Genomic DNA, 23,183 nt, shown 5'->3' with positions numbered 1-23,183 from the left:
CCAGGAGATTTCTTTTGCTGAGGAACCAGAGAAAATTCTACAGAAAATGCATATTGACACATGGTGTTACATTTGCTCTGACAAACTAAATATGCAACGTGAATGACTGTAAAAAGGGAAAATATACATTTACAATATTTAAGTACTTCACAACAGTTTGTGATGGGTTTGGGGGGGGTGGGGGGTGGGGGGGGGGGGGGGGGGGCCCGGGTAGGCATGGGCAATCAAAATGTGAAGCTTTGGCCTAAGTTACACATTTTTAAAGAAGCATTTGAAGCTGGGGACAAAGAGAGCAATACAACATGTTTCTCTGAGGGAGTCCTCAGCATTAGGATACAGTTGCTGCAAGTTCCAACTCGGGGTGTAGAAGAATGGAAAAGGAATATTAATCCAGAGTTGGGGCAACAGAAGGTGGTGTACAGAGGTCTCAGAAAGTTGTATGACTGGAGAAGGTTACAGAGAGAAAGAGAGAGAGAGAGAGGGGAAAGGCCATGTAGGGATTTGAAAACAAGGGTGAGAATTTTAAAATCAGAGGTGTTCCCGGACAGGGAGCCAACATAGACCAGGGTGATGGGATGAATGGGGTTTAATGCAATATGGATACAGGCAAAGTTTTGGAGGAATTCAAGTTGATGGAGGGTAGAACCTGGGAAGACCAGCTAGGAGTCCAGTAAGTCTAGAGGTAACAAAGGCATGGCTGAGGGTTTCAGCAGCAGATGTGCTGAGGCAGGAAGAGAAGCAAGCGATGTTACAGAGGTGGAAGTAGTGAGTATTGGTGCTGGGGTGGATATGTGGTCGGAAGCTCATCTCAGACTCAAATTGGATAGTAAAGTAGCAAATGGTCTGGTTCAGCCTCCGTAACAAGGGAGAGGGATGGGATCAGTGCCAAGGTAATGGAGTTTTTGGTGGGGACAAAGGACAATGGCTTTATTCTTCCGAATATTTAGTTGAGAGGAAATTTCTGCTTCTCCATGACTGGATATCAGGCAAGTCAGACAGTGCAGGAACTGAGGTGGTGGAAGAGCTGGGCGTTGTCAGCCTGTGTGTGGAACTTAGGGTGGAATTTTACACCGGTGGGATTTTACGGTCCCGCCGAAGTCAATGGAGTTTAGAATGGCTCGCCACAATTTATGGCCCTGTTCTCACCGCGACTGGGCTGTAAAATTCCGGCCCTTGTGTTTTCAGATTTTATAGAGGGGCATCATCGAGATGAGAACTAGCACGGACCAAGATAGATTCTTGAGGGGCTCCAGAGGTAACAGGGCAGAATTGGAAAGAGAAGCCATCGCAAGTGATTCTCTGGCTATGAATGGATAGATAAGAATGGAACCAGGTAGGGGCAGTCCCTCGCAACTGGCTATCGAAGGAGAGCCACTGGAAGAGGATGATGCAATCAATCATTTCAAAGGCTGCAGAAAGGTCTAAAAGAACAAGGCTAGAGAGTTCACCATGGGCACATTCCCCTAGGAAGCCATTTGTGACTTTGCTTAGGGATGTTTCAGTGTTATGGCAGTTGATTGGATGGGATGGGTTCAAATACTGTTTCCAGAAAGATGGGCATGCGTATGAGACATGTTGCCCATGACTTTCAGGCAGAAGATCCAAGCTGTGAGCAGAATGAAAAGTTTATTAAAAGGACTCAAACAAAGTATAGTGATGGAACTACTCTTGACATCAGCAACCCAGCAACTTGCCTAAATAACCATTCTTTATGTGTCTGTTAAGCAAATGCCTGCAGCTATTGCACTGCGGGGCATTACAGCAAAGAATCCTATCTTATCCTCACATTGATATTGTTCAGTTCCGGTTACTGGATAGCAATCAAGTCAAGGCTCACTATTTCAGGGAACACAGAGCCCTAATATAGTACCCTCACTGCTGGCCCAGCTGAGGTCAGCTAATTCAGCAGACACCAGGAATAGACCCTCCTTGTCTGAAAGGCTCAGCAGCACACATGTGCATGTGCAGGGGTCCCAAGGGGCAGGAGGCACCGTGCATGGTTTTGTTCAAAATGTTTGGAGGGGTCTCGGGAGGAGGGAGGAACAAAGAACCCAAACAATACATTAACTCACTAGCCATAGAAAGAGCCCACCACAGTTTTAAAAAAAGGAAAAAGAAAGTGAAACTAGTGAAACCTTCTATATATATGTGCCAATGCTTTACAACCGTCAAAACTGTTTACAGTCATTTTAAAATACGGGGGTTGGGAACAGGTGTGGAAGTAATGCACAGTATTTTGATATATCAATAACTGGTTCACATTTTGATGTAGATCAAATTGAACATTTTCTTTGTGCACAACAGTTAGGGTTGAAAATAAACCAAAAACACTGGGCACTGGAAATCTCGGCTACTTGTGCCACTACTCCAGTTTTTATCTCTTTGCAATCAGTTATAAAATTGACTATGCAATTGAATGAGAGCATTTATTTTAACTGGTATACAGAAAGAATGGGACAGACCCCATTGAGAGGCACAATTTCAGCACCCATTCACTCAACTGGCAAACACTTACTGCACTTCCCTTCCTTCAACATTACACTGCCGAAATGCTAAAAGCTTGCATTGGCTCTTAGTTGATAATTATGCACATTTTAAGAACCAATAACCATTAAATAGAGAGGCATTACAGTACACATTGCTGTACAGTGCCATGAAGTGGCTAGCTACGTGATTGTCTCCACGATTTCCTACACTAGTAACTCCTGATTACAGCTGCATTGCTGCAGGCACTGACATTTTTTTTAAACACTCGTCTGTGCTTCTACCCCCGTCCAGGGGCAGCAAAGGGAAAGCAGGAAGAGTGCATCCTAACACCCGATTCATAGCTGTGTATGCCCCATGTAGCTAAATGTTAAAAAGACTAGGTAAATAAAGAACGAGAATGTGTTTTTTATAAAGGTACTACTGTTCTGTATTTTAATGCTTTACATTAGAATAATAGGTTTAAATGATTGTTGCAGTACAGTATTTAATTCAAATTAATTGGGAGTGGACTGTAAAAAGGTTTCCTTGACATCTTGTTGTATTCCTCCTGTACAGACACTCACAGAACACTATGGCAACAAGTTAACTCTTTGTCTTCTCAGGCTACCCAACATCCATTTGATCTGGGTTTTTCTCGTTGGAAAGCAAAATAAAGCATATTCAAAAATTTAAAGCACTGAAGGTAACTGCAACCACCTTATAGTGCCACTCTCTCTACCTAGGCAACTAGAGATCAAATCACAGTCCATAAGATATCAAATGTGACTAGTTTCAGCCAGGTTGTCTGGGAAGAAGAGAAATCTGCATTGTGTGTTCAAGGTAGAGAAGCAATGGCAACATTCAGGGTGGATAGATACAGGCCAGAACTTTCTACTCTCCCATTCAAGGAAAAAACCTTACTGATGCAGGATGCAGCAAGGACAAGATCCTCAAGTATTCAAATTAACTACAGCAAATAGAAGAAACAGGGAAAAAAAAGTGCATTAATACAGTTTGCATTCATGAATAGAATAAATAATGTTCATAATTACTGAACAAAGCCTTTGTGTCATTAAACACTAAAAGTGGATTCACACACATCTGTATACCTCATTCTTGTGCTGTTGATTGCACATGCATGGGTCTCAGTGTGCCTTTCCTGCACAAAGGTATTCATCACATACATAGGTACAACCTCCTTCTCTGAAAGCAGCCTGGTTGTGGCTGTATACATCACATACACTATAATCAGTTTCTGATTTAATCTCAAAATTACAGTGCCTAAGTTCCTTTCCATGCTCACCCACTTACCCCTCCCCCATGAAAATTGCCATTTTGTTTTGCCACGTTAAAAGGGATATGCTGAATTATATGCTTACAGAAGCAGATTTGCATTTAATTCTGTGACAGCGCAATCTGCAGCCTACCTTCTTAGTGACGGTGATGATCTTGTTTGCAATTCAAACTAGCTAATGCCTGCTTTGACTCCCTGTAGGGCAGGAGCCTGCTTGTTCTATTTGCCCACCAACAGGCATGTGACTCAGCTACACAATAGGGCAAGCACCTTCTGTTAAAGTGAAGCTAGGCCACTATAATTGATTAGTGAGGATCAGAACAGTGTGAACCAAAAGTCAATTCTCCCTTCTTAAGGAATGTGTATAAAAGATAGCTGATCACACTTTAAACACAATCACTACTGAACAGGATGGCTGTAACATGTGACCAAGGGAAGCAAAAAGTAAAAACTACCATTGCAACTACTGAAAGTACTTGGTTTGCTAGTTTTTTTAAACAGCCAGATCATATAAGTACATGTAAATAATCTTTAACACTTTAAAAGTACATTAAAGAAACTGTTTGGTACTTACCTCTGTGGTTGCATTGTACTGTAACACAGGGTTAAGTCAATACTTAAAAAAACATGGTGGACAGTAACTCAGTACTCAGAGAAGGGCTTGGCACATAAGCTTGATGATCTGTCAGTCTCCAAACTACCTCAACTGCAATTGGACACTCTAATTTACCACCATATAAAACCGAAGCTGATTGGCTAGAACACTTCCTGAATGGTTACTTCTGCAGAGCATTTGCAGACAGAAGCCATTCTGTGGAAAGAATTTGAATTCAAAGCTTGGCTTAGTTTCAGCAGTACAGAGTAAAGATAGTAAAGAAACCAAATATCAAACTGTTGCTCAATTCTAAACAGCTAGGATAATTACTGAACAGCCTACTGTTGGCAGCAGCACATTTTCAACAAATTACCTTACTGTTGTCCTTTTCCCTGAATGTTAAATGACAGCCACACACTGCATAAATCTCAAACAAAACAATCTTCCTGTCTTAAGATTGGGATTTCCTCGAATGTTAAACACATTAGAATATACAGAGTTATTCATGAAATAAGGCCATCATTTTCTGTTATGGTTTTAAAAATGGTTTTGTTAAAATTAAATAATACACAACTTCAATCCACAATGAACAACAAATTGAATTTATATAGTTCTTGCATGTAGAAAAACACTTCAAACTGCTTCACTGAGGTGAAATCAGAAGAAAACATAAGAATAGGAGCAGGAATAGCATAAGGCCCATCGAGCCTGCTCTGCCATTGAATACGATTATGACTGACCTTGGGCTTCAACTCCATTTTCCTGCCCACTCCCCATATCCCTTAATTCCATGAAAGACCAAAAATCTGTCTATTCCAGCCTTAAATGTATTCAAAAATGGAGCATCCACAACCCTCTGGGGTAAAAAATTGAAAGATTCACAACACTTTGAGTGAAGAAATTTCTCTTCATCTCAGTCCTAAATGATTGGCCCCTTAACCTGAGACTGTGCTCCCACTTTTTAGATTCCCTGACCAATGGAAACGATCTCTTAGCATCCGTCCTATGAAGCCCCTTCAGAATTTTGTAGGTTTCAGTGAGATTGACTCTCATTCTTCTGGACTCCAGAGAATAAGCCCAATTTACTTAGCCTCTCATCATAGGGTAACCCCCTCACCCCACGGACCTTTAGTGAACCTTTGCTGTGCTGCCTCCAACGCAAGTATATCCTTTCTTAAATGTGGAGACCAAAACTGCACACAGTACGCTAGATGCGATCTCACCAAAACCCTGTACAACTGTAGGAAGACTTATTTTTCTTGTACCCCAATCCCCTTGCAATAAAGGTCAACATGCCATTTGCCTTCCAAATTCTTTGCTGCACCTGCATGCTAACTTTCTGCGTTCCTCCTAACAGAACACTGAAGTATATTTGAACATCTACACTTACAAGTTTCTCACCTTTTAAAAATATTCTGCTTTTTTATTCTTAAGGTCAAAGTGAATAACTTCACATTTCCCTATTTTATATTCCATCTGTATGCCATCTTGTTGTCCAGTCACCTAACCTCTCTATCTCTTTGCAGACTCTCTGAGTCTTCCCCACAGCTTACCTTCCAACCCAGTTTGGTGTCATCAGCAAACCTAGATACATTACTCTCTGTCTCTGTCTCACTTAAGTAATTAATATAGATTGGAAATAGCTGAGGGCCCAGCACTGATCCTTGCAGCACATCACTACTCATTGGCTGCCAACTTGAAAAGCCCCGTTTATGCCCACTCTCTGTTTTCTATCTGTTAACCAATCCTCCCTCCATGCTAATATATTACCCCCAACTCCATGAGCCCTTATTTTGCCTATTAATCTTTTGTGCAGCAGCTTATTGAATACTTTTTGGAGATCCACTACTGGTTCCACTTTATCTACCTTACTAGTTATATCCTCAAAAAACTCTAATAACTTTGTCAAACAGGGTTTGCCTTTAGTAACAGGTTGACTTGTTCAAATCATACTATGCTTTTCTAAGCGCATTGATAAGATTTCGTAATAATAGATTCCAGCATTTTCCCAACAACTGATGTTAGGCTAACTAGCCTGTAATTCACTTACTTGAAAAATGGTGTAACATTTGCCAACTTCCCATCTAGTGGGATCATTCCTGAATCTAAGGAATTGTGGAAAATCATAACCAGCACATCCACCATCTCTGCAGCTATCTCTTTTAGAACCCTAGGGTGTAGGCCATCAGATCCCAAGGATTTGCGCGATTTTAGTCCCTTGAGTTTCTCCAATACTTTATCCCTGTTGATATTAATTTTCCTAAATTCCTCACTGTTTTTAGCCTCTAGGTTATCATCTATTTCTGGTATGAAACTTGTGTCGTCTAATGTGAAGACAGACACAAAATATTTGTTCAATGCCTCCACTATTTCCTTGTTCCCCTTGATAATTTCTCCTGTCTCTGCTTCTAAGGGGCCAACCTTTTACTTCAGCTACTCTCTTCCTTTTTATATATTTATAAAAGCTTTTACAATCTGCTTTTATATTTCTGGCTAGTTTACTCTCATATTCTATTTTTTCCCTTTTTATCAACTATTTGGTGGCCCTTTGCTGGTCTCTAAAACATTCCCAATCCCCAGACTTGCTGCTGTTTGTTGCAATATTGTTAATTAAGCCTCTTCTTTTAATTTAATACCTATCCTTAACTTCCTTAATGAGCCACGGATGAGTCCTTCTTGCTGAATTTTTGTTCTTCAATGGAATGTATTTTTGTTGAACATTTTTAATTGTTTCTTTAAATGTTTCCCACTGTTCATTTACATCCATACCTTTTAGTCTATTTACCCAGTTAACCTTAGCCAGTTCTCCCCTCATACCTATGTAATTGGCTTTGTTTAAGTTTAAGATTTTTGTTTGCAATTGGAATATGTCACTTTCAAGCTTAACGTAGAATTGGTATAATGGTCACTATTTCCCAGTGGATCTTTTACTATGACATTACTAATTGACCTTGCTTCATTGCACAATACTAGATCTAAGATAGTTTTATTATCCCGAGTCGGTTCCACCACATACTGCTCCAAGAAATTGTCACGAAAACATTCTACAAATTCATCCTCTCGGCCATCCTTGCTAATGTGATTGTCGCAGTCTATACGAAGATTAAAGTCCCCCACAATTATAACATTTCCTCTGTTACAGGCTCCAATAATTTCTTGTTTAATGCTCTGCCCAATGGTATAACTACTGTGAGGGGGCCTATGAACCATTTCCACCAGTGTTTTCTGACTCCTGCTATTCCTAATTTCCACCCACTCTGATTCTACTTCATGATCTTCAGAGACCTGATCCTTTCTCACTAATGTCCTTATGTCATAGTTTACGATAAGGGCTACCCCACCTCCTTTGCCATTCTGTTTGTCTTTCCGAAATATTGTGTACCCTGGGATATTTATTTCCCAACCTTGATCATCTTGTAATCATGTTTCTGTAATGGCAATTAGATCCAAATCATTTACCTCTATTTATGCCACTAATTCATCTAACTTATTGCAGATGCTTCATGCATTCAGATAAAGAACCTTTAATTTAATTTTTTTTACTTCTATTCCCTGCAATGACCTTATTCACTGATGTACATTTTTTGTTAAACTCTCTGTCCCTTCCTGTCCCACTCTGCTTGTCTCTACCCACATCACTATTCTGTCCCGATACCTCGGCATTTCTCTTTTGATTTCTAAATCTCCCTTCACCCGAACCCTCCCCCGACAACCCAACCCATCCCTGCCCTGTTAGTTTAAAGCCCCATCCACAGTTCTAGTTATATGATTGGCCAGGACACTTATCCCAGCCCGGTTTAAGTGGAGCCCATCCCAATGGAATAGCTCACTCTTCCCCCGAGTACTGATGCCAGTGCTTCATGAGTTGAAACCCCTTCTTCCCACACTGCTCTTTGAGTCACATGTTTAACTCTCTGATTTGCTTAACCCAAATGTGGTTCAGGTAATAATCTAGAGATGATTACCTTTGATGTTCTGTTTTGGACCTTGACTCCTTAAATTTTTTTAGCAGAACATCATTCCTGGTGCTACCTATGTCGTTGGTTCCCACAACAACGAGATCCTCCCCCTCCCACTCCAAGGTTGGCGGGGTGGGGTGGGGGGGGGGGGGGAGATGCGGTTGGGAAACGGCAAAATTTGGAGAGCAGCCAAAAGTCAATTGATTTTGAGGGTGGGCAAAAGTCAATTAACTTCTTGGTCACTCTCCAAATTTTCCCATCCCGCTCACAATGATGCCCTGGGCTGGGGAGGCACAGAGATTTAGGAATGTAATTCCAAAGCCTAAGTGATGACAAAACCTATGGTGGGAGAAAGGGAGGGTGATGTACAAGAAACAAGGGTCATAGGAACATAGAATTCAGAAGGAGTTTATAGTGATAGGAAGAGATCGGGACTATGAAGGAATGCAAGTGTGAGAATAAAAAAATTTAGTTTAAGGCCCTGTAGAGCCAAGAGCCAATGCAGGTTAGTAGGAACAGATGTGATGCATGAAACAGGACATGGTGCGAGATGGAATAAGATGTGGAAAGAGGTTTAATGATGCAATCAGTAGCAAAATGGCATCATCATGTTGTTGATTGCAGTTGGCTCCTTTCATTGCAGCTAGAATAAAAATAGTTTCAAATATGCCAAGGAATTGCATATAATTCATAGCACAAAAACTAGGCCAGTGTCAATGCTCCCCACAAGTCTCCTCCCACTCTATTTACTGCATCTCACATTAGCAACATATTCCTTTCTCCTCCAAATATTTATATAGCTTCCCTTTAAATGCAGCTATGCTGTTTGCCTAAACCTCTCCACGTGATAGCAAGTTCTACATTCTCACAACTCTCTGGGCAGAATTTTATGGCCCCGTTTTGGCGGGACGGGGCCGTAAAATGCGGTGAGCCGTTATAAATCCCATTGACGATAGCGGGAACGTAAAATCCAGCTGTTGTAAAATTCTGCCCTCTGGCCATAGAAGTTTCTCCTGAGTTCCTTTTTGGATTTATTAGTAACTATGTTAGATTTATGGATGTTATAGTTTTATTTTTCCTCCAAGTGGAAACATCTTCTCCATATTGTTATGATTCCTGTAGAGACCGATAACTTTTAAAAAGATATTTTAATTTCCAGTAACTGACTGGAAGGACCCATAAGCTTTCAAATTTTAAGACATTTATTGTAACAAACAAATTCAAAACAACATTGACTAAACATTATTTCTGGAGGCAACTTTAACTCTAGACTACAGAAAATTTCCCCCATTCAACTTTTAAAATGACTGAAAATTCCTCATCACTGTTATACTTTATCTCTTAAGTGGACACTTCATTCTCCAGGATCCAGTGCCCAAATCAATTCCCTGCTCCAGATGATTTACTTCCTTTTTCTTTATCCAGCTGGAACTTCTAAACTTTCATGGTGAGGGTTACTATGGAGAACCCTCCCGCTCGCCAAAGCTAAGCAAATCTTCCAGCCTTATTAAAATCCTCACGAACTGGGTCTCTTCAATCTGAGCACGAGCTCTCACTCGCATTCTGCATTTTGAACAATGGAGACTGACTGCCTCTTTCTCTCTGCTCTTTCTCTCTCAGATTCTTGTAACCCACCTGCCTGTAAGGTTCAGGCATATCTTAAGAAAAATCCTGTAAACCATTGCTAAAATGGCTTGCTATAGCCTCTTCCCCTCTCAGAGATGATCTCCATGGCCCTGTGAATCACATGGGCCTTGGATCCAGGTAGAAATGCTAATTAGCTATCCATTAGACCCCAACTCCATTCTATCTTGAAATTAAATAGACAGTTTAAAGTATAACCATTTACAAAACCTGACATTCCTAACACCTCCCTATGAGTTGGAGACTAACAGTCTACCCAGAGTCATCACAGATGCCCTTCCAATTGTCCACAGGTGTGAACATCTTGCACTTTCTTCCCAGTAAATCAACCTGGGCCCCCCTTTAACTTGTAACAACCAAACCACCCAAGCTTGATGTCAGGCAGAATTCAGAACAGGTCAATTGACCCCCTTCATCCTCCTATTTTATCCAAAATTAAAGAGTCCCAAAACACAACAATTGTACAAACTACATATCTGTAAGAACATCTACCCTATTGAACACTTTCATAATTTTAAATCATGGATTCAATGGGCCAAATTGCCCCCTTCTGTGCTGCAATGATGTTTAGACCTCTATTAGGTCACTCCTCGGCCTTCTTTTTTCTCAAGAATAGAGCTCCAGTTAGTTTAATCTTTCCTAAACAATCCTTCTTAATGCAGGACAAAATGGCACAATTTCAGGATTATAAAAGGTGGGTTTAAAATACACAGAGAATGATCAACAACTGGTGTAAATTGCCTTGGATGCTGGCTGAGGTCAGGAAATAGACCCATTTAAGAAATAGCAGGATACTGTAATGGGAAAATGGTTGGCATTTTGAAAGCATAAGATTCAATGCACCAAAGCCTCTGGCACAGATCAGCTCAGTCAAATGGCCTCTTTCTCTACTGTAAATTCTAAGTGAGAAAACATTCTTTTCAAGCAAACCTTTCATAGGAACAGGAGTAGACCATTCAGCTGCTCAAGTCTGGTACATTACATCATGGCTAATCTGAATCAATACCCTATTGACATAGAGTTTAATAATTTTACCTAACAAAAATCTACCAATCTTAAAAATTCCATTGAGCCAACATTCACAGTCATTTAGGGGAAAGAGGTCAGATTTCCACTACACTTTGTGTGAATAAAAAAAATTCCTGATTTCACACCGAAATTTGCCCTAGCCATACTTTTAAGATTATGCCTCTTGTTCTGGACCTGCCCATCAGAGGAAATAGTTTCTCTGTGTTTATGCTATTGAGTTTCTTTATCATTTTAAACCCCTCGGTTAGGTCACTCTTCAAACTTCTAATTTCAGTGGAATACTAGCCAAGTTTACACAACCTGCCCTTGTAATTTAAACCTTTGAATCCTGATATCATTCTGGTGCATCTGTACTGTATCTCTTACAAGGCTGGTGTATCTTTCCTGAGGTTCGGTACCCAAAACTGAACACAATATTCCAGATGGAGTCTGTACAACTCCCTCAATTTTGAATTCCAAACCCCCTTGAGACTTAACTCACACTGCTAACTTAATGTCATCTGCAAATTTGGATATACAACTTTCTGTTCCTTCATCCAAGTCATAAATATATATGGTGAAAAGCCAAAGCCATAAACCCTTGGAGAACATATCATGTCACATTCCACCAACTAGCACACAAACCTTTATCCCTACTCTCTACCTCTCAGCTTTCAACAAGTTACTATGTCATATAGTTGCAAGCAATTCCACGTGCTCTTCCAATTCAAATGTTTGCCTCTAATTTCTTATGGAGAACCTTATCAAATGTCTCTGGAGGTCCATGTAGATTACACGGGCCTACCCTGCATGCTAGTGATCTCATCAAAAAAATTGACTAATGATGAAATTATATCCTTTACGAATCTATGCTGAATCTCTGATCAGTTGGTACTTGTTCAAGTTCTCAGTAACTCAGGGCCCAATATTTATGAGGAGGCGGAGAGGTTGTGAGGGACTATTGTAGTACAGAGAAAATTTGCCAAATTTAGCGTCATGATCACATGCTCATTTAAAAAAAAAATTTCCCACCCAGCAGCTCACCTGATTGACATGCTGACTATCTGCCGTGAGGGAAAACAGCTGTAGGAGGCTACAGGTGAATCCCTTGGGGTTGGCAATCAGGAGGGAGGGAGTTACAGATTGCAGCTTGGTTTGGGGCAGAGGAGGAGGCAGAGAATGGCAATCTGGAGGCTTGGAGCAAGAAACTAGGGGTTGGTAGTGGGAGGAAGAAAGCAACAGTTAGGAGGAGGTGGGAAATCAGGACATGTTGGGGGAGAGGATGGCGTAGTGGTATTGTTGCTGGACTAGTAATCCAGAAACCCAGGGTAATGCTCTGGGGGATCCATGATTGAACCCCGCCATGGCAGATGGTAGAATTTGAATTCAATAAAAATCTGGAATTAAAGGTCTAATGATGACCTTGAAACCATACGGACTCAAAACATCAACTCCGTTTTTCTCTCTCCACAGATGCCGTCAGACCTGCTAAGTTTTTCCAGCATTTTCAGTTTTTGTTTCATGTAACCATTGTCGATTGTTGTAAAAACCCATCTGGTTCACTAGTGCTCTTTAGGGAAGGAAATCTGCCTACATTTGACTCCAGACCTACGGCAATGTGGTTGACTCTTAAATGCCCTCTGAGATGGCCTAACCAGCAACTCAGTTGTATCAAACTGCTACAAAGTCTCAAAAAAGGAATGAAACTGAACGGACCACCCGGCATTGGCCTAGGCACCGGAAACAACAACGGCAAACTCAACCCTGTTGACAATGCAAAGTCCTCCTTACCAACATCTGGGGGTTAGTCTCACAGACTAGTCAAGCAACAGCCTGACATAGTCATCTTCATGGAATCATATTTTACAGATAATGCCCCAGACACCACCATTACCATCCCTGGGTATGTCCTGGCGGCACAGTGGTATACAGTCGGGAGGGAGTTTCCCTGGGAGTCCTCAACATCGACTCCGGACCCCAGGAAGTCTCATGGCACCAGGTCAAAAATGGGCAAGGAAACCTCCTGCTGATTACCAGGTACCGCCCTCCCTCAGCTGGTGAATCAGTGCTCCTCCAAGTTGAACACCGCTTGGAGGAAGCACTGAGGGTGGCAAGGGCTTAGAATGTGCTTGGAGTGGGGGACTTCAATGTCCATCACCAAGAGTGGCTCGGTAGCACCACTGCTGACTGAGCTGGCTGAGTCCTAAAGGACATAGCTGCTAGACTGGGTCTGCGGCAGATGGTGAGGGACCCAACAAGAGGGGGAAAAAAACTTGACCTCATCCTCACCTACCTGCCTGCCGCAGATGCATCTGTCCATGACAGTATCAGTAGGAGTGACCACCGCACAGTCATTGTGGAGACGAAGTCCGACTTTCACATTGAGGATAACCTCCATCGTGTTGTGTGGCACTACCACTGTGCTAAATTGGATAGATTTCAAACAGATCTGGCAACTCAAGACTGAGCATCCATGAGGCGCTGTAGGCCATCAGCAGCAGCAGAATTGTACTCAAACACAATCTGTAACCTCATGGCCCGGCATATCCCCTACTCTACTGTTACCACCAAGCCAGGGGATCAACCCTGGCTCAATGAAGAGTGCAGGAGAGTATGCCAGGAGCAGCACCAGGCAAACCTAAAATTGAGGTGTCAACCTGGTGAAGCTATAACACTGGACAACTTGTGTGCCAAACAGCATTAGCAGCAAGTGATAGACAGAGCTAAGCGATCCCAAAACCAATAGATCAGATCTAAGCTCTGCAGTCCTGCCACATCCAGTTGTGAATGATGGTGGACAATAAAACAACTCACTGGAGGAGGAGGCTCCACAAATATCCCCATCCTCAATGATGGGGGAGCCCAGCACATCAGTGCAAAAGATAAGGCTGAAGCATTTGCTACAATCTTCAGCCAGAAGTACCGAGTGGATGATCCATCTCGACCTCCTCCGGAATCCCCAGCATCACAGATGCCAGTCTTCAGCGAATTCAATTCACTCCACCTGATATCGAGAAACAGCTGAAGGCACTGGATACTGCAAAGGCAATGGGCCCTGACAGTATTCCAACAATAGTACTGATGATATGTGCTCTAGAACTTGTCGCAACCCTAGCCAAGCTGTTCTAGTACAGCTACAACACTGGCATCTACCCAGCTATGGAAAATTGCCCAGGTATGTCCTGTACACAAAAAGCAGGACTAATCCAACCCAGCCAGTTACCACCTCATTAGTCTACTATCGATCGTCAGTAAAGTGATGGAAGGGGTCATCAACAGTGCTATCAAGTGGCACTTGCTTAGCAATAATCTGCTCACTGATGCCCAGTTTGGGTTCCACCAGGGCCACACAGCTCCTGACCTCATTACAACCTTGGTTCAAACATAGACAAAAGAGCTGAATTCCCGAGGTGAGGTGAGAGTGACTGTCCTTGACATCAAGGCTGCATTTGCCTGAGTGTGGCATCAAGGAGCCCTCACAAAACTAGAGTCAATGGGAATCAGGGGCAAAACTCTTCACTGACTGGAGTCATACCTAGCACAAAGGAAGATGGTTGTGGCTGTTGGAGGTCAGTCAACTCAGCTCCAGGACATCACTGCAGGAGTTCCTCAGGGTCATGTCCAAGACCCAACCATCTTCAACTGCTTCATCAATGACCTTCCTTCCATCGTAAGGTCAGAAGCAGGAATGTTCGCCAATAATTGCGCAATGTTCAGCACCATTCGCAACTCCTCAGATACTGAAGCAGTCCATGTCCAAATGCAGCAAGACCTGGACAATATCCAGGCTTGGGCTGACAAGTGGCAAGTAACATTCATACTGCACAAGTGCCAGGCAATGCCCATCTCCAACAAGAGAGAATCTAATCATCGCCCCTTGATGTTCAATGGCATTACTATCACTGAATCCCCCACTTTCAACTTCCTGGGGTTACCATTGACCAGAAATTGAACTAGACTAGCCATATAAATACTGTGGCTACAAGAGCAGGTCAGAGGCTAGGATTCCTGTGATGAGTAACTCACCTCCTGACTCCCCAAAGCCTGTCCACCATCTACAAGGCACAAGTCAGGAGTGTGATGGAATACTCCTGACTTCCTGGATGAGTGCAGCTCCCACAACACTCAAAAATCTTGACACCATCCAGGACAAAGCAGCCCACTTGATTGGCACCACATCCACAAACATTCACTCCCTCCACCATCGACGCACAGTAGCAGCAGCATGTACCATTTGCAAGATGCACTGCAGGAATTTACCAAGGCTCCTTAGATAGCACCTTCCAAAACCACCTAGAAGGACAAGGGCAGCAAATACATGGGAACACCACCGCCTGGAAGTTTCTCTCCAAGTCATTCACCATCTTGACTTTGAAATATATTGTTCCTTCACTGTTGCTGGGTTAAAATCCTGGAACTCCCTTCCTAACAGCACTGTGGGTGTATCCACACCACATGGACTGAAGTGGTTCAAGAAGGCAGCTCACCCCCACCTTCTCAAGGGTAACTAGGGATGGGCAATAAATGTTGGCCCAGCCAGGGAAGTCCACAAATCCCATGAATGAATATAAAAAAAAATAGAATGGCAATTGGAAGAGTGGGAACCAAGGGATTGGAGCATGTTGGAGGGAAGGCAACAACAGTGGGGAGAGAGACTGCAATTGGCTGGACAAAGCTAGAAAAGCGTCCTTAGGGGCGGGGTTGGTGCGGGGCAGGGGAGTACTCCTGTTCTTCTTGGCCCAGGAGTGCTATAAAAAGCAATTACATCTGGACCAAGTAGCTCCTACCTCCCTTTTATTGCTGGGTTTCGCAAGCGCTGAGAGACCCAGCCGGCAAGTGCTACTTTTAAATCAGGCTCCCCAATTTCACTGTGGAAGCCTGATTTAATATATGTGATAAATATGTTTGTGAAGTGTCCCACTTGTTGAGGTTGGAACACTAGCACTGTATGCTGCCTGCCTCCGTAAAAATGGCAATTAAAGGTCATGCTCATAGCTGGTTGTAGTTGCATTATCCATTTTAATTTTTAAATCTTTTACATTATTTAATTTTTAAATGCTTCCTTCCTCCTCAACCTTCTGCCACCCATTGTTGCGAGGGTGTGTGATGACAGTTAATATCTAAGACCTCTGTTTTTGATAATAGATTCCAATTATTTCCACACAATTTATGTTAAATCGGGAGTTCTGTGGTTACTTGGTTTCTCCCTCCTTCCTTTCTTAAATAATGGCCGTTGCAATTTTCCATCAGACACACTTCCTGAATCTAGAGGCATTTGGAAGATTATGACTCACATCCATAATTTCCTCACCTATTTATTTGAGAGGTTTATCTATCTTTAGTTCCTTTACTATTTCTGTCATGATATTTTAAACTTATATTAAATCCATGAATGTCCTCCCCTTGACTAGAATTTTGTGCTCTTCCTCCACTGTGAAAATGGATAAAAAGTATTAATTTAACAAGTCTTGCGATAAATTGAAATTATAACAAATACTTCAAGGCGAATGTTTGCAATTCCCTTTAATCCTCTCTGGTCCAAAGAGAAACTATCCCTCCTTTCACTAGTCTGTTCATATAATTGAAGTTCCTCATCCCTGGTATCATTTTGATAAATCTCCCCTGTTTCTTTCCTAGCCCTTTACATCCCTGCTAAAGAGTGGTAGCCAGAATTGGAAACAATACTCAAGTTGAAGTTTAACAAAGAAGTGGCAGATGGAATACAACGTGGAGAAGTGTGAGGTCATGCACTTTGATAGGAATAATAAAGGCATAGACTATTTTCTAAATGGGGAGAGAATTCAGAAATCTGGAGTGCAAAGGGACTTGGGCATCCTAGTCCAGGATTCCCTTAATGTTAACTTGCAGGTTGAGTTGGTAGTTAGGAAGGCAAATGCAATGTTGGCATTTATTTCGAGAGGACTAGAATATAAAAGCAGGGATGTGCTGCTGAGGCTTTAAGTGTCTCTGGTCAAATCACATTTAGAATATTGTGAGCAATTTTGGGCCCTGTATCTCAGGAAGGATGTGCTGGCCCTGGAGAGGGTCCAGAGGAGGTTCACAAGAACAATCCCAGGAATGAAAGGCTTAACATATGAGGAACGTTTGAGGACTCTGGGTTTATACTCGATGGAGTTTAGAAGGATGAGGGGGGACCTGATTGAAACTAACAGAATACTGAAAGGCCTGGATAGAGTGGACATGGGGAAGATGTTTCCATTAGTAGGAGAGACTAGGACCTGAGGGCACACAGCCTCAGAGTAAAGGGAAGACCTTTTAAAACAGAGATGAGGAGAAACTTCTTTGGCCAGAGAGTGGTGAATCTATGGAATTCATTGCCACAGAAGGCTGTGGAGGCCAGGTCATTGAGTGTATTTAAGACCGAGATAGATAGGTTCTTGATTGGTAAGGGGATCAAAGGGATCAAAGAAGGCGGGAGAATGGGGTTGAGAAACTTATCAGCCATGACTGAATGGCAGAGCAGACTCGATGGGCCGAATGGCCTAATTTCTGCTCCTATGTCTTATGGTCTTATCGTCTAACCAGTGATTTATGCAAGTTTAGCATAAATTCCAGCTCCTTGCAAATGGAACATGTAATAACCTTGGTTTAACAGGTGAATTTGCACTTTGAATTGGCTTTCCTGCTGATTGACCAGAAATTACCACCCAGAAATAGAAGCATTTCCTGTCAGGCCAGTCCAATCAGTGGGAAAATAAAAACAGAATTACCTGGAAAAACTCAGCAAGTCTGGCAGCATCGGTGGAGAAGAAATCAGTCAACATTTCGAGCCCTCATGGCCCTTCAGCAGTTCTGCTGAAGGGCCATGAGGGCTCGAAACGTTGACTGATTTCTTCTCCACCGATGCTGCCAGACTTGCTGAGTTTTTCCAGGTAATTCTGTTTTTATTTTGTTTTGGATTTCCAGCATCCGCAGTAGCTTTTAGCTTTTTGTTTTTATCAATCAGTGGGAAGTCCATCAAGATTCTAATGAGGCCTGGAGTTCTTTGAACTACAATCAAAACTCAACCGCTGAAAACTGTACCAGAGCTAAAATCAGGACCAAAGTCATAGGTTATTATTTCCAATAGGCACCTGATATATTCTGTTTATACCAAGTCTAGAATATAAATGATCAACTTTGGTGGCACAAGGTGATGTTAATTCTTCTTTCTACTGTTAACAAGACAAATGTCCAAAGACTGCAATTATAGCAGTATGGCAAGTACCTTACATAGCTCTGCCTTTTCCTATTCTTCTTCACATCATAAGATATTAGAGATCTTTTTATCTAATGAAAAGCTGAATAAACCATGCCAGGAATCAAACCCATGGCCCTCTGACCTCAGTGCCATGCTGAATCAACTGAAATCAAAAAAAGAGAGGGTAACTTATGAATACACATGATTCAATGCATAGAATATGTGGCATTATTAAAATTTACTGGAATAAATTACACAGTGCATGAGTTTTTTTGATTTGTTCTGTAGTTGTTGCCATGACAATAATAAGAGGGACTGTTTTCATGTTCATTTAGGTCTTGGTGCTTAACACACTCATTGGCAGCACTGTGGTTGCTAAGGGAACATTTGTTTACCTTGGGATTTATTGTACAACATGGATAATTTTTTCACTTTAAGAATTGAGCATTTTCAGTGCAGGAGAAGACCTTAGAACCAAGCAATAGGGTAGCAAAATAAAACAGGTCCTGTTTTCAAATTGAAAAACAAATCTATTTTATGTGGAATGTTCACATAAGGCATAACAATACTTTTGTAAACTACCCTCCCCCCACCTTCCCATCAAGACATTTCCTCTGGCGAGGGAATTCAAACAGTAGGGGGGTATAATCTTAAAATTAGAACTCTACCAATTAAGAGGCATTTTTTCAACACAATGGTTCGTGGAACTGCGGAATTCTCTTTCTTAAAAGGCTGTAGATTCTGGGCATTTGAAATTTTCAACATTAACATTTTCAACATTTTTTATTATTAATTAAAGGTTTTAAAAGATAGCTGAAAAGTAGGTAAATGGAGTTGAAGTACAGTCATGTTCTAATTGAATGGTCAAACGGCCTCAAGGGAATGAATTGCTTACTCTTGTTCCTATGTTCACCACAATACATCCAGCTGATCACTAACAAATTCTCAGCAGCAGTGAAGAACTATGACCTCATCTCAATTGTTATGGGTGTAAGAAATGTGTTATCCAACAGCGCAGTAGTTTTAAGCAGTAAGTAGCTGAATTATAGACAAGGAAAATCCTGGAATCAATCTCTAATCTCTGCTGAATTAACTGATCTCATCTGGGGCTGTGGTATCACAGAGTTACAAAGTATTTAAAACACAGAAACCAGCCTATGACAGCTGTTTATGCGCCACACAAGCCTCCACTCATAATTCATTCAATCCCATGGTGCTACCAATGTTTCTAGTATCCCCACGTTATGGAGGAGAAAATTGGATCGGACTTCTGTTCTTGTTTATCATTCATCAACTCTGGTGAGGAGTACTCACGTTTGGACATTAGGCAAAGACAGAAATGGGATTAGTCCTGCATCGTGCTCGGTCTCAAGCTGTACCGGGTATCGAAATTGGTGCTGAGTAATTCTGTAGCAAACAGGTTGCCTATAGTAACTTAAGATGTGTACAAAACAAAGTATTTAATTATTTAAATTGCTTACAGTAATTGTATTCAGAGTAACCTGTCAGGCATATGAATCAAATGGATACTCATTCTGTGAAACTGCTTGTGGCACCATTAATCATGGCAGTAAAATTGGATTGAATAAGCTCAAATGTTTTTTTTATACCATCAGAAATCATGCTAAAATGGTCCCAAATTATGCAATTATCACGTGTGACTTCAGCATGGTATGAAGCCTGCTGTAATGACTCATTACGTGTTTCTTTGGTGAGATCTTTAAGGCTCCGCTGCGGCTGGGAATGCTGGCAGATGGACATGGAATTTTGTGCTGCCGGCCTGTCTGCCAGTTCTCCAGCTTCATCCCGCACCAGGACTATTTTCCTGGAGGCGGGATGGGGGTGCTGGGCAGCAGGAGAGTGATGGTTCCCCACACAGTGTAGGGTTTCTGACATCCATTTGAGCAAGACAGCAGGGTTCAGAAGCCTGCAGAGAAAATCTTTGTCTCAATTAAGTATTTCTGTTCCTGCCAATTGTGTTTTGCGCTCTGTCTGAAATTAGTAATGACAATAGGAGAAAGTAACATTCTGACAAACTCCGAGCTGAGACAGTAATTCACAGTATATGTGCTATCTTTTGAGATACTTTCATAGGCTATTGCTCCTGAACAAAAGTGAGTATTGTACTAGCGGTACTGAGTTTTATTCAGCAATACTGTCCCAAGCAGTACTGGGACTTCTGAATGAAGGTTTCCTGACTGAGAATTGGTACTAATCTACACTGGATTTACATAAGAACAGAAGAAATAGGGGCAGGAATAAGACCTTTCTTCACCTAATGCCATAGTTGGGAATGCCATTAGCACAGGGACTGTAGCAGTTTAAGAAGAAGGCCCATGATCACTTCTCAGAGCAACTAGAGTTATGCAAAGAATACAGCTTTCCAGTATCACCTACGTTCCAAGAAGTAATTTGCAAAAACATTTGGTGCTAATGAATGGGGAAGTAAAAAAGTTGTCAGATGATAGGTGGTGTTGTGTGTTCAGTGATGAGTCATTCTGAATAATATGGGGAAAATGGCACAATTTTTTTACCCAAAGCCAAATAGGTAAGTGACATGATCACCTTCAGGCGCAAGCATTTCATACAACAATCATAAACATTTTTTATTGCGAATGGGCTAGTGTTTATTACGCAGTATTTATAGGCTTTGGCAGATAATGATGCAGACTTGCTGACCCAATCATGGAACCACTTAACCTGTTCTGAGCAATGTAATTCTCCAGCAATGGTCAAGAATTTACCACATAACCAAAATCCAGCTGGGGCAACTGGCCTCCACAGAGTACATAATCTAATTTGTGCCTGATAAATTTGTCTTGCTAATTTTTGCCTGTTTTATTTGTGTCTATATGGTTGCCCAAATAGAATAGGATTAATTGCTCACATTTTTTGCAGGGGTGGTAGATGAGTATATGGGCATGAAATTTTGCACAGCTTTTTCAGTCACACATTCATATAGTCACATACGGAGCATAACAACCTGATGGTGCACCAAACTGCCACTCTACCTTCACTTAACAGCTGCAGCTTAACTCTTGTCTCCAAAGTCAGACTAAGGATAAGGACAGAATTCCTTATTGCTCTTAAAGCACCGGCACAGGAATCAGCACCCTTTGTGACTTTTTAGTAAGTCTAAGCTGGTGACTGCGCTGATGGAGTCATTGAATAAAAGTGTGCAGGAGCAGGTTTTAAGATAGCAAGGAAGGCCCAGGAAAGAGCTAACCACAGAGCCAGCTCATGCTCTATTGAAGAGGAGATACACAGATTTGTTTCAGGGACCCAGTTTTTAAAAGAAAGCGAATCAGCAATTGCTGAATATGTTAGATTATCTTGAGGGGAGCTTCCAGAGCATGTCAAATCACATGATGATGTCCATTAACAACAAACGTGCTGTTCTCACACATGATATTAACACCCTGCAGTCATAGAGCATATGTGGTCATCTCAATATTCGTACAGCTGAGAGCTGACTGCCCTCCCTCAGTGTTGCTAATCCACTGTGACATCCTGAAAGGAGCCCCAAAGTTCTGAGCTGTGGCAGCCTTACAGGCAATGTTGTCTGCAGCAATTGGCTGCAGGCTGTCTTGCAGCTATAAAGCTTAAAAGAGTCAAAGGGTCAAAATCTTCTTCCATGCAGAAAACTGTATGTTGTACTAGGATTATAAATTCAGTTGGAGGGTAATGGCTGCTCTATAAGAACGTTTCCATCTGTCTGCTCTCTCCCAGCTGCAATTTTGTTTGCTACTTCCTCCTTCCCCCTCAGAGTGGGAGTCAGAAAGACCACAGAATACACAGCAATTCCAGAAGCCATAAACTTCAGAACCAACAAGATGCACTTTCAAGTCCTTTAAGTCCAGAAAACACAGAAGCTACTGCAAGAAAAATGTTTCCTAAAAGCTCTATCAGCTTGCAATCCCTTAAAAAGCGTTTAAAATGGCTGCCCCGATCGGGACTTGTACTGCCTGTGGTTAGTGGGCAGGAGCACAAAGTCGTGTTAGTCATAATGACATTACTTGACACCAGTTTCAATTTATTCATTCGGTTCTTGTCTGTTTCAGATCAGAATTTCTGGCCATCAGGGTTAATGTCCTCACACCGGCAAATCTGACTAGCTGTAAAAGTAGCAGCAAGTAAGCAAACAGCCATTTAGTTTCTGCCTGTTACAGTTCTATGTCTTAGTGTGAATGGGATAAAAAGTCAAAAATCATCCCCATTTTGTCTAAGACCTCAAATATTTTTCCACAGTTGCTATTAAAGGCTTCCAAACCTGTACTTGCGTTGAAAGGATAGAGGTACTTTGTAGAACCTGGCTCTTTGCCAGGGTAGTCTTCCTCTGCATCTTCAACAACTTCAAATTCACTATACAAAGGCTATGAAAGGGTATAGGAAGGCGGAAAACAATTAACCAGAGTTCCTGCTGGAACATGTTACTGGTATAGTGCCCAGATTAATTACATAAAAGGCAACTGCAAGGCTTATTAGAGGAATCAGTTTTAACAGTCTCAATGCATTTCTTAATGTATGTTAGGGTGTGGGGGGGAGGGAAAAGGAATTAAATACTAAAAACCCTAAAATCCTCCAGAAGGAAATTACTTTTTATAGGACTCCTTGTGGGGCAGGAGGGAGCAAGGAAACTTTCAGGCTCCCTTCCACCAATTGCAGTCTCTCTCTTGCCATTGCTGTGATTGGGGATAACCCTCAACCTGAAATCAGCTCCACCATCATGGCTGATCAACTCCCTAACCTCCACTAAATGAAGCCTGTCCCAAGATTGCATTTGCCGAGGGCTGTTGCCATGGCTGCCTGGCTTAAGCCTCATGCATTGATTTTCCCATCTGGGAGCCAGGCAGCCTTTGAAACTCGCCAGATGCTGGATGCTGGATGGGAAACAGAACAATCAAAATATAAGGTCCTGCCATTAAATTTGACAGGGCCTCCTCATTCCTAGCCTCAGTAGGTCCCCCTGTCATCCTACAGTTACCACGTTGTGACAACAGTGAGTGCTCTTCTTAA

At 41.9% G+C, this 23,183-nt stretch overlaps 1 protein-coding gene across 12 annotated transcripts in view; it reads right to left on the bottom strand.

Moving 5' to 3' along the window:
- Positions 1-22,475, bottom strand: part of zmynd8 (zinc finger, MYND-type containing 8) — a 120,283-nt gene extending 97,808 nt beyond the window's left edge. For 11 of the 12 annotated variants that reach the window (XM_078555001.1, XM_078554999.1, XM_078555008.1 and 8 more), the window contains exon 1: positions 4,335-4,447. In XM_078555001.1, the coding sequence (XP_078411127.1) occupies positions 4,335-4,348 (14 nt within the window). In that variant the 5' untranslated portion in view covers positions 4,349-4,447. Of the gene's footprint in view, positions 1-4,334; positions 4,448-22,437 lie in introns of those variants that run through there. The other variant, XM_078555004.1, reaches the window with a different exon arrangement.
- Positions 22,476-23,183: the final 708 nt, after the last annotated feature.

Source organism: Cetorhinus maximus, chromosome 13 (assembly GCF_964194155.1).
Source record: "Cetorhinus maximus chromosome 13, sCetMax3.hap1.1, whole genome shotgun sequence".
NCBI lineage: Eukaryota > Metazoa > Chordata > Chondrichthyes > Lamniformes > Cetorhinidae > Cetorhinus > Cetorhinus maximus.
The sequence above is the reverse complement of the archived record's forward strand: the minus strand, read 5'-3'. Positions and strand labels throughout refer to the sequence as shown.